This window comes from Mesocricetus auratus, unplaced genomic scaffold (assembly GCF_017639785.1).
Source record: "Mesocricetus auratus isolate SY011 unplaced genomic scaffold, BCM_Maur_2.0 Super-Scaffold_100011, whole genome shotgun sequence".
Classification (NCBI taxonomy): Eukaryota; Metazoa; Chordata; class Mammalia; order Rodentia; family Cricetidae; genus Mesocricetus; species Mesocricetus auratus.
In genome coordinates this window covers 6,917,425-6,931,487 of record NW_024429195.1, presented here as the reverse complement: position 1 = coordinate 6,931,487, position 14,063 = coordinate 6,917,425, and the positions used below count along the sequence as shown (strand labels likewise).

The following is a 14,063-nucleotide window of genomic DNA, read 5'->3' as shown; positions in this document are numbered from 1 at the left end:
TATACAATAGTATTCTGGATGTCCTAATTAAAGAAAACAATATATTAAGTGGCTTTCAACTAATTTTTTTCTTTTTGTTTTTATTTCCTAATGTAGCTAGTAGGCCTTACATTGTAACTCTACTGGCCAAAGATGATCTAAGCAAGAAGTCAAGACAGTGGCTTCATGGTATAGCATTAGCTGACCATATACAAGGCCTAGAGTTTAATTCCCAGTACAAGAAAAAAAGTCTAGACAAGCAGAATACAGGTATAAACCCAATAGAATTGAAATATGAATCTATAGCAACTGATGGTTACATGACTACTAGCCACAGAGCTATTGATACTTTGATACGTTATCGTTTCCGTATCTCCTATACAAGAAAGCTTCTCTAAATATCTGCTTGGTAACTTTCTCAAGGAACACCGAGAAAGGGGGATGCCCTGGGAATGGTTGTGTTTAAATTTTTACTTAGGCTGTGGAAACAGCAGAGCAGAATCACACCTCTGCAGTTTCTGGAGACCGTAGGGTTGCTCAGTGGGAGCTTCTATTGAGATGCCAGGGCTAAGCCACTTACTGTCCTATGTTAACAGGACTTCCACTTCTTTTTAGCAAGTTGATGAAACACCATTGACTGGGTACCGATGGTACCTTGAACGATACCATGTGGCCCACACACTACACTGTGATGGGGTAGGAGTGTGAACTTTGTAAGCACAGTGTGTTTAAATGTATTAAAGGGTTTTTTTTTTTTAGAATTCTGTGGGGGTTATTCATTGTACAGTTTTCCTAACTTTCTTTTGAGAGATCCTAACTCAACATTTTTAGACCCCTAGCAACTAGCCCGGCACAGAGTAACTTGTTCTTCTGCCCTCTCCTAAGAAACCAGTGACCTCAAGATAAACTTAAAAGATAACACTCCCTGATCCAGGAACTAGCTCACGACATTCCTGATGCATCAGGTGCCTTGCTCAGTGTTTAGCTGTACAATGCCCCCAAGAATGCTTGCTCCAGATAACCTATAACCTTCCCACTAAGGTATGAGCTATCACCTAACTTCCCCATCCTTTATGGTATTTGCCTAATTTCCCCGTTCTTTATGGTTTTTCCCTTTTAACTCCCCCCCCACTGCAGCTACTGGGGGTCGAACTCCTCTGCCCCTGCGAGGGTCATGAGCTCGGCCCCAGTGTACTGGTTCCCCGAATAAACCTCCTGTTCTTGCAGCAAGAACGGTCTCTCTTGAGTTATTGGGGCATCGGCTTATCCCGAGACTTGAGTGAGGGTCTCCCTCCCTCTGGGGGTCTTTCATTTTCATGTTATACTGAAAGATATTTTAATTTCATTTATCATTGTATTTCTTGCTCAGGCAGAAAAAAATTACACCATTAGAATATTTCTCTGGGAGTCAAAATAAATGAAGTTTTAACATGTGTATTTCCACATGTTTGTTTGTGTTTACTTCATATGGGTTTCCTACAGTATGGAAAGTGCTGTCATCACAGAGAAAACAAAACTGTAAGCTTTTCTCCACCATGCTGGGGAGAAATGTACAGGCTAGCAAGAAAGCCAACGCAATTTGCTGGGGTGGGCAGTGGGCATGTAAAAACCCTGCCTCCCACTCGCTGATCCTCGTAGTATGCAAGCGAATGGGGACTTGATTAGAATAACTTCCCAGGGAAGCCCAGCTCAGGAGACAGCCACGGGAATGCTACACCGAACCACAAGAAGAGCACACGCGCCTGTGGGCGCCGAGGCAGAGCAAGACAAAGCAAACGGAGCATCTAGCATGCCCCGGGTGCTGAGAAGACAGCGTGTGGCTGTGTGGAGCCACACGCGCTGCTGCTGCGGAAGCCTCGTTTACCTCTCTCGTCCGTTCACTGTCATAAACACGAGGCCTCCGGAACAGTCCTTGCCATTCCCTGCTTTTGTCTGAATCCCTTTGTGAGAAGCTTTACCCAGCCTTTGGCAGCTGGTGACTCACGGGGAAATCTTCTCAGTCATCTGTTTTCCTCTTTCATGTTTCTAAAACACGGTTGCTAGTCACACAGTACTGTGCTTAATCCCCCCTCCTTTGCCCACCTCCAAGGAAGCTGTGCCACCGTCACAGCCCAGCTGTCCTAACGAACTAAAGCCACTGGGACAAAGTGGCTGTGTCCACTTCATCGAATCTAGTTGATGACAATATCGTGAGAAGCTGAAGAGGAATTCTTAGGGATTTTTTTCTGGAGCCCTGGGACAATTCCTCACTCTGTAGCCCAGAGCTGAAATTTAATTAGACACTGCATATGCTAATAATAAATTCAATTTATTTCACCTTCTACCTATACCAGAAGAGAAAAGAAGCTCAGGCAAAATAGTGATTCATCTTAAGTACCCCAACTGGGAGTCCCCTTCCTGAAGAGTGATTTATGCAGTAATCTACTGACTGCCTTCCTAAGATTGCTCCAAACCAGCCCTTCGAAATAATAATAACTTCTGCATGTGTGTAATGAGAGATACAACAAATGACTTCTTATTAATTTTCATTTAATGAGTCGCCCATTGTCATGATAATTTTTAAAGCTTCTCTTCTCAAGATAAACATGTTATAAAGACTGTGGATAACACTTCCATTTTGCAAAAAAATCATGACAGACAATCTCCCCTGTTCCTTACCTGAGCTGAAGGTCAATCCCTTGCAGGATTTGTGTGTGACTGGCATGCATTTCTTTGAAAGTTATCTCAGCAGACGATTTTTAAATTTTTGTAGCAAGTAATTTCAAGTTGGTTAAACATGAAAACAGGACGTTTGTCAACAGCAAGAGTTTCAGCAGCGCTGGGCAGAGCAAGAAGCAGACAGGGGCAGAGGGAAAAGCCAGTAAACCCGGATCCTTCTATAAAGGACAAAAGCCAGTAAACCCGGATCCTTCTATAAAGGACAAAAGCCAGTAAACCCAGATCCTTTTATAACGGACAAAAGGCACGGGGATCATTCCATACAGTGGTCCCGTTTTACTCTTTCTATTTAACAAAGACATCATGCCATCTTGCGTGGTTGGTAAAACTTGGGAATCTTAAGGGTTATACTTTCATTTTCAAAAATATAGAGTTTCGGGGAAAGGGGGAGCGCCATGGTATGCATGGAGGTCAGAGGCCGACTTGGGGAACTTGGTTTTCTGTTCCCATCATGCAGGTGCCAAGGATCAAACTCAGGTCATCAGTCTTGGCATCACATACCTTAATTCTGGAGTCATCCCGTCAGCCCCTTTAAAAGACTGTGCTGTCAAAACGCTCAACTTCATAATAACTAACTGTATGTGACCATAATAAAAATGGCAAGGATGAAAATTTTAATAAAGAATGAAAACAAAATAAAAACACAAGTTGCTTAAAGTCCTAGGTATTTCAGATGGCTCACACACAGTGGTGTGAATAGTCCCCCAATATGCAGGTAAGATCCTCGACATCTTTGCAACAGCTGCAGGACTGTCCAGAAAGCATTAAACAATTCAGATGCAATGGTTACTTACATGAGAACCGGAAAGGCCTTGCTCCTAACCCGCATTGCCTCGTGCCTTCTCCGTGGAAAAGCCCATACTGCATCTCGCCCATGAACTTGCTCAGCTCCTCCCCCGAGGCATTGACGAGCAGAGCCCCCGTTTTGCAGAGGATCGTGGCTTTAATCCACAGTGGCGTCCCCACTGCCGTTACTACTCCGAGAGCACAGAGGAAGCTCAACACACCAGCCATGCAAAAAATGATTTTCTTCTGCTGGTTTGGCATGATGAGAAATGGCTTTGGCGAGGAGGAAGGAACTGCCCCTTCAGCGGCATTTATTACAGGAGCCGAAGGGACTAGCTGGTAAGGCAATGTCCTTCCCCACGGTGGCTCCACCAGGCAGAAGGCCAGTCTGTGAACTGTCCTTCCTCCCCCACGGTGGGCTTTTGTCCCCTTCTGCTGCTTCTCTTTAAATAGGAACCCTCGGGCTAAGAATTTGTAGAACAAAACTCTTTCAAACTGCCCTCAAGGTCCCCCCCCCTCACGTCACTTACGAAGAAAGGTCTAGGGTAACAGATGGAGTCCTCTGTGTAACTTGAGAGAAGTCTCTCTTACCCAGCTTGTTGTCTGATTGGGTGAGCTGAAACCTTCAGAAACATGCTTGGCTCCTACAGTAAGTCTGCAGCAACGCAAGACGTTCACGTACTGATGAGACTTTATTTCTGGGTTTTGTTTGCTTTTAGCAGTGGGAGAATGGGAGCTTTGGCACAGGTAATAGTAATTAGCTGATTCTGAAAACGCTTAACTTTAGTTAGAGGAAACACGGCCTGGCATTGAGTCAGGTGTAGACACAAAGACCCCAGAGCTGCACAGACCATGTCCTCCTCACTCCGTTTTCTGTGGGATCTACTTAGAGAAAATTTGATTCACATTCTTCCTGTGAATCAGAGAAAGGTGGAGATGCAGTTGCAAATGAGTACATTCACAAATACTTTCACCTGAAACATTTGCCTGCATCAGTACAACAGCGAGGGAACACGGTTCCAAGGCACAGTGGTCCGAGATGAGAGCATTGACGCAGAAAGAAGCGTTGGGTCAGACGTATCCACCACTCGTCATCAGTCTCCCAGAGAAAACAACCATGCGAGGGACAAGAGACTTGCCTGAGCAGTATCATGTAGTAACGTTTATTTGGTTTCGGAATTAAGACCTGAAAACTCAAATGTGGAGTTCAGTGACAGCCTCTTAGCTGTTCCTGGGGGCAGGGGACATATATAATAGGCCCCCTCTGTCTCCTTGTCTCTGGCTCTGTCTCCATATGCAAGAAAAAGAGATTGTTTACTGAGTATCTCATGCTATGCTGGGCTCTTTTAGTACAAGTTTGACACTCGCTCTTTGAAGCAGCTCATCAAAGTTGCATTATTAACTCTTACAAGTATTATAGCGAGACTGTGCTACTGCCCCATTGTACAGATAGAGAAATCGAGGCCAGGAGACTTAAACAACTTATGGAACTTACTAGCAGAGTTCCGTGGTTCATATGTTATTCTAAGCAAAGCTCTCACCTTGAAAGGGGGACGGGGCATGTTACCCTTCAGCTGGGGGTAGGTCGGAACTAACAGGGCAGGGTAGTCCAGTGTTGCTTACACAGCTTTGGACTCTGGAGGACGCAGGCATAACTTCCTGGTTAGCCTGGCCAACCTGTCTGTGCTAGTTAGTGTCTATTCTCTTGCTCCACCTGTAAGACGATAGCTTAGAGATGAGTCTCTGCACGATGCATAGTTTGAAGGGAATTTTGGGGTTCCAGCCTTGAGTCAGAGGTCAGCAGTTCTAGCACACTATGCTCTCTCAGGAGTTGCTGGTCCCTGACTGTTGAGGATAGACAACTGTGAGGACTAGTTACGGCAGAGCCACATTCCTTCAACATCCAGCCCAGCATCAGAGCGGACATACAGAATCCACGAGGGCGCTACAAACAGGGTTTTAAAGCGTAAGCGAGGCCTTCTCTTGTATGTGATCAGACACATATCAAAAAGCTCCTCTCAGACAATCGGATCCTACGGTGAATTCTCTGCCGGTGCCAATCCTCATAGCCAAGCAAGGGAAGCACGGTCATCCCAGGTAGCACTCGCCGGGGAGATGTGCTCCACGCATGCCAGAAACATTCCTGTGAGAGTATCCAGATATAATCCAATTCATTTGATCAACATATTTAGTAACTGAGGTGAGGGGGGACAAACAAACAGAAAACCGGAACACTGTCTGGGGAGGGGTCTCCGCCCCTCCCCATTTATCGCTTAACACAGCGAGCCTTTTTAAAGTGAAAAAACGGGGGGGGGGGCATGGTCTGTGAGTGTGATGACCTCATCCGGTGTGACTTTGGGCAGCCAATTGTTTTTCTTAGTGAACGAACGCTTGAAGCCTCGCCTGAGTAGCTTCCTGTCAGCACCATCTTGTAACCTCTCAGGTCATCTGCTTGGGCCACTCCCCCTCCTGCTGGGACATGATCTGTGCTCCTCCACAGAATTCCCCTAAAGCTTGGGAGAAGAAATTTCAGCTTGATCAATTGTATTAATACCTCCCTAGGAAGAATGTGGCAAGAGATTTGTTAGCATAGGACAGTGGTTTAATTAACCAAAGCCCTGCCAAAGGAGTCTAAGGTCTACGAACAGGGAAGACTCTGACCTCAGGTGGAGAAAGCAATTTGGTTGTTTAAACCTTTTAAGATGGCCCCGTTCTACAGAGAAAAGAACCCTGTCTGAAGAGACACAGGGAAATAGATACAACACAGTGAGTTAATTCAGTTAATTCCTCACCCCCAAATCATGTCCTTCCTACTTACTTGTTAAAATCTCCTCTCTTTGATACAACGACAGTAAAACTTTTGTCACTGCTGAACTCATTTAGATGCTTACCTGAAGTCAGCCTTGATTCTAGTCAAGGGTGTTTGGTTTGCCTGCTCAATGGACTCACTTGCAGAAATGTTTAAAACACCGAGTCTGCACCTCTGCCGAGGCTCGGACGGGCTTGCTTTTCCTGTGGCCTTAGCACTGAATCACCCGACTACCGCAGTGTGCGGCCAGGGCTGACCACACCACTCGTTCGCTCCCCACATAACTCGCCTCTGATTGTTAGCCAGGCTTCTCAGCCCCGGAACACGCAGAGGGCTGCCCTCATCCTGGTTGCTAGGGAGGATTATTGCCATGGTAAATTAACGAACAAGCACTGAGATCTAGAGCTCCCCACGCCCTTCAGCACCGTGTGCATGGCTCCCCCACCTGTCCGCAGGAGTAGGGCGAGATGGATCTAACCCAGTTACCATCTAGATGTCAGTAGTGATGGATCCTGGTCACGGAAGGCCGCTCCCCCCTGGGGACCCACACCCAGCTCACCTCTTCCCTGTGCAGCTTCCTTTCAGACTTGAATGTCAGTCACCCACAGACTGCATAGTAGTGTGTGATCCGCCCCCTGAGGATGAGATAATGGGACCTGGCAGTCATTATGCTGACAGCCTTCTTTTGAAATTTCATCTTAAGTGGCTTGAATGACAGTGATGACACTGTCTTCCTTACAGTCTCTCTGAGAATTTGAGTCATTAATGTCAGCAAGTTTTCACCAAGAATCCTACTGAAACCTTCACTTCTTTTCATCTTAACATTCGGTGACATTAAGAAAATGGAACCAGGCCTAGCCTGCTCCCCTGCGGTCCTTTTCAGGTGCTGGAAGATAATATAATTTTTCAGAGCGACTAGAGAGGAAGGAGAATGATTGTAGGTCATTTTTGATCCCAAAACAAGCATCGATGCCTCTTTTCTTGATAATTCAGCTGCCTTCTTCTTCTTCTTCTTCTTCTTCTTCTTCTTCTTCTTCTTCTTCTTCTTCTTCTTCTTCTTCTTCTTCTTCTTCTTCTTCCTCTTCCTATTCCTCCTCCTCCTCTTCTTCTTCTTCCTATTATTATTATTATTATTATTGTTGTTATTACAGTTCTGAGAGAGAGGAAAGAGAGAAGAGAGAAAGAGAGAAGGGAAGACAAGAAAACAAGGATTGGATGCTCACCATGATTGTTTCCTATCCCTCAGCCACACCTAGAGTATGAGACACAGCACAGCCTGGGTTGCAGAAGAAAGATGTTGGGTTCCTCATTAAACTGATAATTTTCTCTGACAATCCCTTTGTAGATTTATGAACATGGTGGCCTGGTCCACACTGGTGACACTCACATCATTTCTAAGCAGGATAACTATGCTCACTGGCATGGAGTAGCAATGGGGAGGGAGCTAGAAGGCTGCAAGGGTGGCCTTGAAATTGCTCTCTCTCCCAGCCTTATACTGAGCACTCCCTGGAGCACCCCCACTCCAGCTCTGGGAAGCACATCATGGATGTTAATACTCTCCGGGGATAAAATGTGTCCTCTTGCTTATTTGCCTTCTTTCTTTTTTATTTTTTATTACTTTAATTTTAAATAGCTTGCTTCACATGTCAATCCCAGTTCCCTCTCCCTCCCCTCCTCCCGAACCAACCCCCCCCAGCCTCCCACCCTATCCCCACTTCCTTCCACATAGGGGCTATCTAGAGTCTGTCATTTCACTCAGGACAGGGTCCAGGCACTCCCCTAAGAGTTCAGGCTGAGAGAGCATCCCTCTTTGTGTTATGGACACATGAAGTCCGTTTGTATGCCAGGGATAAACACTGATCCACTTCCCAGGGCCCCATAGGTTGCCCAGGCCTCCTCACTGACTCTCACACTCAGGGGGTCTGGATCAGTCCCATGCTGGCCTCGCAGCTGTCGGTCTGGGGTCCAAGAGCTCTCCCCTGTTAAGATCAGCTGTCTCTGCTGGTTTTGCCAGCCCATTCTTTGCCAATTTGCTCATCGCTCCTTTCTCTCCCTCACTGGGTTCTTCTTTCTTGTCCTAACCAAATATCTACAGAAGCATATCACACTACCTCGGTACCCTGCACGGAAGGCTCTTCCGATGACTAATTTGTTGATTGATGCAAAGTTCTGCATTTTATCTGATTTGTCATTGCTACCAACAGTTTCTACTTTCTTCCATGTGGCTCATGATGGCCTAGGACCTCTGTAAGAGAAATTCAACGTGGCTCTGAGAAGCATGCTATTATAAGACAGGAGGCCTTTGTAAATCTATCCTATTTTTCTCATCTTTAAAGCAAACCCTAGCAAGTTTGATTGACATTCCTTGACTAATTCAAGTTGCTGGTGATCTTCAAGTCGCATTGTAATTTTCTAATGACTGTAAGGGGGGGAAAACACTTCATAGAAAGAATTGATTGATTTATTAGAGGGAAAATTACCACATGTGCTAGTCCTTGATTGCAGCTAATATTTGTAGAGCTAATTGCCTGAACCAGAGGATTAAAAGGATTGAGGGAAGGGAAGAGAAGGAAAGAAAGTTCTCCTGGAATACTGATGAGTCCACAGTGGGTTCAGGCTGGGAGGGAAAACCCAAGGGGAGGTGTTCTCGGGGCTCCTGGTGGGGGCATGGAGAAAGAAGCAGACACAACATGCCTGCCACAGAAAAGCAGCAGGGACGGAGGGAGGGAAGGTGCCTGCCTCCCTGTGGTCTTCCAAAGAAATCCCACGGCACCGTCAGCCTTGTCTTGGTTTCTTGTTGGAATGTCATGACAAGGTTATGTTGGCATGTAAAACCATAACCCAAGATTGGAGATGCCACCCACCATGAGTACATCCATTTAGAGAGCTCAAGATCATGGGTGAGATCCTTACCCTGCAAGCAAAAGGGAACAGTGACAACAGAAGCAACCCCTCAACCTGGGGAAATGCCTGAGTGAGTTAGTTACATCGAGGTAGGAACAGTCACTTAGCCTAAGGAGCCATTGTGGTTTGAGACGCTTCTGTACAGGGAAATAGGTAATAATCTTCTGTCTTATTTAGGATTACTGTTGCTATGAAAAGACACCATGACCAAAGCAACTCTTATAAGAGAAAGCATTTAATTGGGACTGGATTGCAGTTTCAGAGGTTTAGTCCATTATCATCATGGGGGGGGGGGATCATGGCAGGATGAAGGCAGACATGAGGCTGGAGAAGTATCTGAGCGTAATCTGGATCCACAGGCAGAAGGAAGAGAAAGCCACTGGTCCTGGCTTTGGCTTTTGAAACCTCAAAGTCCACCTCCCATGACACATGTCCTTCAACGAGGTGACACCTCCTAATTCTTCTCAAGTAATATCACTCCCCGATGAGTCAGTATTCAAATCTATGAGCCTATGAGGCCATCCCTATTCAAACCAGCTTGATTCTTCTATGATAAAACCTTGGGTAGATGTGCCAAAACTACCACATAGTTTGATTCTGTCATTGATAACTATTAAATAATGATAATTTCCTAAATGGGTTAATATCAAAATTATAGTAGCAATATTAACAAAGTTAATGCTTGTAGACCCTACTATGGGTCAGCTCTGTTCCAAGTGTGTAAGGTCAGTCAGATCATTTCTTCTCAGGTTCACCTAGGCAATTATCGGCTTTCTCCTTCCTTCTCTGAGAAGATGTGCCAGGCAATAGACCAATTCGATCTTCAGTCAGATCACAAGCATTCCTAAAATATTCCTGTGGTGAAGAATAATACAATCTGGTAGATTTATGTCTTGCTAACCCCCACCCAAAACAAGGAAAATTGAGTTGTGAGACATGGCTACAAATCTTTAGACTAATTCATAAATGTATGTTTATCAGTGAGCCGGACAGAAGCACAGACAATATCTTACTCAAAAATATAACTGTATTAAAAAAAAACTGTAATAGAGTACTATGGGTAGAGAGAGCTAAAAATAGTAGCACACCAAACAAGGAGTTGAGCTCGTCTTTAGTAGTTCACATAGGCGTACTAAAGCAACAAGATGCATTCGGGCTTTTAAAATGTGATCATTTGCAGAAATCTGGGCTGGCTGGCTGAAATGAGTAAAGGCAATTAGACCGGAAGCTTGGCAGGGCCCGGCAGTGCAAACTGGCAGTGCAAACTGACGGTGGCAGGTGCTACTACAGCAGCATAAGACTCACCTGTGTGTGTCGGCATAGCCCTGGGCTCTTTCTGCAAGGACTGTTCCCATTGTTCTTTTCTCCCAGATCCTCCCACCTGCCCAACTCCACCCCCTCCCCTTAGAAATAAACAGAAAACCAGCCAACCGCCCACCCAAACAAACAAAACCCTAGGAAACTCACGCGCGCACACACACACACACACACACACACACACACACACACACAAAACACAAGATCGGAAAACGTGACATCCAAGTGTGATTGCTTTCTAAGGAACCTGTCTGGTCTTGGGCCCAGGCTACCAGGTGGACCGGGGAGGGCTGCTGGGTGTCATGGGTGTCAGCACCCCGTGTTGTTAAAACGTTTAGGTTTATCCAGTAAGGAGACACAGACCGCGACTCAACGATCCCACGTGGAGTTTATTGGTGGACGGGGAGGGAAAAGGGGAGCAGAGAGAGAGAGATAAGAGAGAGAGAGAGAGAGAGAGTAAGAGCAAGAGCAAAAGAGTAAGAGAGAGTAAGAGAGGAAGAAGAGTAAGAGAGCGTAAATGGGCAGGGGTCAGTCCCTTAAAGGGGTCCTTTGCACCTGCCTGGTTCTCACGGAGCTCTGGGCTGGCCAGAGTGTTGCCTGAGCGCATCCTGCCAGGTAACAGGGCAGGCCAGAGTAATGCCTGAACCTTTCACCCCGCCCATCACCTCTCCTAGTACTGCAAGAGCTTCCAAACATGCTGGCCTTGCATTCAGGTCTTCCTTCCTCAGGAGTCTGTCTATGCGCTCCTCTCCTGTTGTCACCACCCAATAGCTGTCTGCTACCCCACCCTCCAATCCCTGAGGGATAGGCATCCTTCCCTGCTGAAGTTCCCAGGATTGAGTTCATGGACTGCTACAAAATTTAGGGAGGATTTAAGCATAACCTAGAGCACAGAGAGGCAGCTGGTTCATTTTTACAAAAGCAGGCAACACCCTGGCCCTACTGGCGAGCTGTGGCAAAGACCAGGTAATAATTGTCTGTTTGCATACGAGGACCTGGGACTTGACTACCTCTCGGGGCTATAACTTTAGTTCCTCTCCCTGCCTCTGGGCCTCTTTCTCCTTCCTCCCTGGTGTCTTTAGCAAATCTGCAAGCAGCATTACTTTCCCTGTCAGATAAATCTGCCTCCTTTTGCCCCAGACTCCTAGGATAGACAGAAAGAAATCAAGTTTGAAAAGATGAGAAAACATACGTGGATGAATCTTTCAAATTTCTTCCTTCTACCATATTTGTGCTACTGCTGTCTCTTTTTTCCCCCGCAGTTTAAGAAGTGTGAACAAATATTTTGCCCACCCATGAGAAGCGGGCAGAGTGTGCATTTGTGTGCCTTAGAAAAACATCGCTATCATTTTAGATGATAAAATGCAGCCATTCAGGCAGTAAAGTGTCCAAACTAAGCATTTTGAGCCCCGTGGCTAAGATAATTTAATTAAGCACCAGTAAAGCGATATGACATTTCTATATGGAACGCCATTTCCAGGAAGTTCAGGTTTAAATGATTACGAATCCTTTATTTGAGGCTGCAATGTGGTTCAAGTACTTGCCTACCTTGTGTGATGCCCCAGGTTTGCTCCTTGGCCCCGGAAAAAAACAGTAACTTCTTTGTGTGCTCATGCTCATTTGAGAAAAGACATAAGGACAGACTGGAGACAGAGTTGCCCAAGAGTCGTGGATGTATTCTTCTGAAGTCTCTCCTAGGCAAGTGGCCGTGGATGGGGAGAGATGGGGAGCACTGGGCAGCCCGGACTCCGTCTGAGCTTCGTATAGGATTGCCTTAGCTGGGGCCACAACTCTGAAATCTGCCCCCATAGCACACAAGTCACCTGGGCATCAGTTACTTTGCTTGTCACTGTGATAACAACATGTGACAAAGGTAACTTAAGGGAGGGTGGGTTTATATCATCTCAGTTCAGAGGGCCTAGTCCATGACTGGGGGGAGGGGGATGTGTACAGGGGAGGGCATGGCAACCAGGTGTGGGTCTGGGCCTCCTCACGTGTTAAACACAGAGAGACAGGGACAAGATAGACTACAGCCTTCAAAAGTTCTGCTTCTAAAAGGTTCCAAAGCTTTCCAACACATCACTACCAGCTAGGGACATGTGTCTTCAAGGGGCGTTTCACTCTTAAGCTTCAACAACCAGCGATCCAATCAGGCACGAGTGTATCTTTTAAATCAGTGTAAAAAGCCTGGCCCTGAGCCACACACACACTACTGAGAATAGAAGTAAATACAGCCAGCCGGAGATCTTCACGGGGGATCGGATTTAAACTGACGTGGTCTTAGTGATGGTTCCTATGGCGGTGATAAAACACCACGATCAAAAGCAACTTGGGATGAAGTGATTTATTTTGCTTATACTTCCATATCACAGTCTATCTGAAAAAGAAGTCAGGGCAGGCACTGGAGCAGAAACTGAAGCGTTTAAGTCATGGAGGAGCACTGCTCACTGGCTCATTCCTTGTGGTTTGCTCAAGCCTGCTTTCTTATAGAACTGAATACCGCCAGCCCAGGGGTGGCACTGCTCACAGTGGGCTGGGCCCACTCACATCAGTCATCAATCAAGAAAATGCCCCACAGGCTGATCCAGTGGGGGCATTTTCTCATTTGAGTTTCTCTCTTTCCAAAATGACTCTAGCTTATATCAAGTTGACATGAAAGTAGCCGGACACATATGAAGACTGCATGGGAAGAAAAAATGGTGACCTTTTTTATCAAAAGAGATATTCACCAAGCTTCATTCAATGCGTTTCCATCTACTAGAATGAATCGGATCTCTTAGGTAGGGTTTCTGTTGCTGTGAAGAGACACCGTGACCATGGCAGCTCTTACAAAGGAAAGCATTTTAATTTTGTGTTGTTTACAATTTCAGATGTTTAGTCCATTATCCTCATAGCAGGACACGGCGGCATACCATGGAGACGGTGCTGGAGAAGGAGCTGAGAGTTCTACATCTTGATCCACAGACGACAGGAAGTGGACTGGCTACCACACTGAGTCAGCTTGAGCAAAGGAGACCTCAAAGCCCACCCCCACAGTGACACACTTCCTCCAGCAAGGCCACACCTACTCCAGCAAAGCCACACCTCCTGATGGTGCCACTCCCTTTGGGGGCCGTTTTCTTTCAAAGCACCACATTAGTCTAGCCACTGACATCTTCTTCTTGATTATATAAGATGTATTCTATCATTATGAAAACATTATTTTAGTAAGCATTTTATAAATGATGAGCCATTTGAAATTTAAAATGTGGAAATTTAAACAGAAGTTTGCTATAGACCTTTATGTAAGCCCTAAAATATAAAGTATCTAGAAAGAAATAAACACAAGAAAAATCTTTGCAACCTTGAATTAGGTAAAAGACAAAAGGAGTATGGTTAGGACCGGTTAGTACACACCTGTAATCCTACCACTTGGGAGGCTGAGTGAGAGGGATGTGTATTCAAAGACAGCCTAGGACACTGGTGAATCCTTAACTCAACCAGCAACGTAAATCTAGGAGAGGCTGTCAGAGTGGAGGAGGTTGGCACTGTGTCTTCAGCTGGTGATTAA

At 45.8% G+C, this 14,063-nt stretch overlaps 1 protein-coding gene and 1 long non-coding RNA gene across 3 annotated transcripts in view; one reads left to right on the top strand and one right to left on the bottom strand.

The window, feature by feature from the left end:
• The window catches only part of Clrn1 (clarin 1), a 36,092-nt gene extending 32,348 nt beyond the window's left edge, over nt 1–3,744 (bottom strand). For both annotated transcript variants that reach the window (XM_040754391.1, XM_040754392.1), the window contains exon 1: nt 3,492–3,744. In XM_040754391.1, the coding sequence (XP_040610325.1) occupies nt 3,492–3,744 (253 nt within the window). The remainder of the gene's footprint in view (nt 1–3,491) is intronic.
• LOC121143168 lies at nt 3,695–13,848 on the top strand. Its single transcript, XR_005880309.1, has 2 exons — nt 3,695–3,822; nt 13,384–13,848. It is a non-coding gene; the product is annotated as an uncharacterized LOC121143168 (long non-coding RNA).
• The last annotated feature ends 215 nt before the right edge of the window (nt 13,849–14,063 follow it).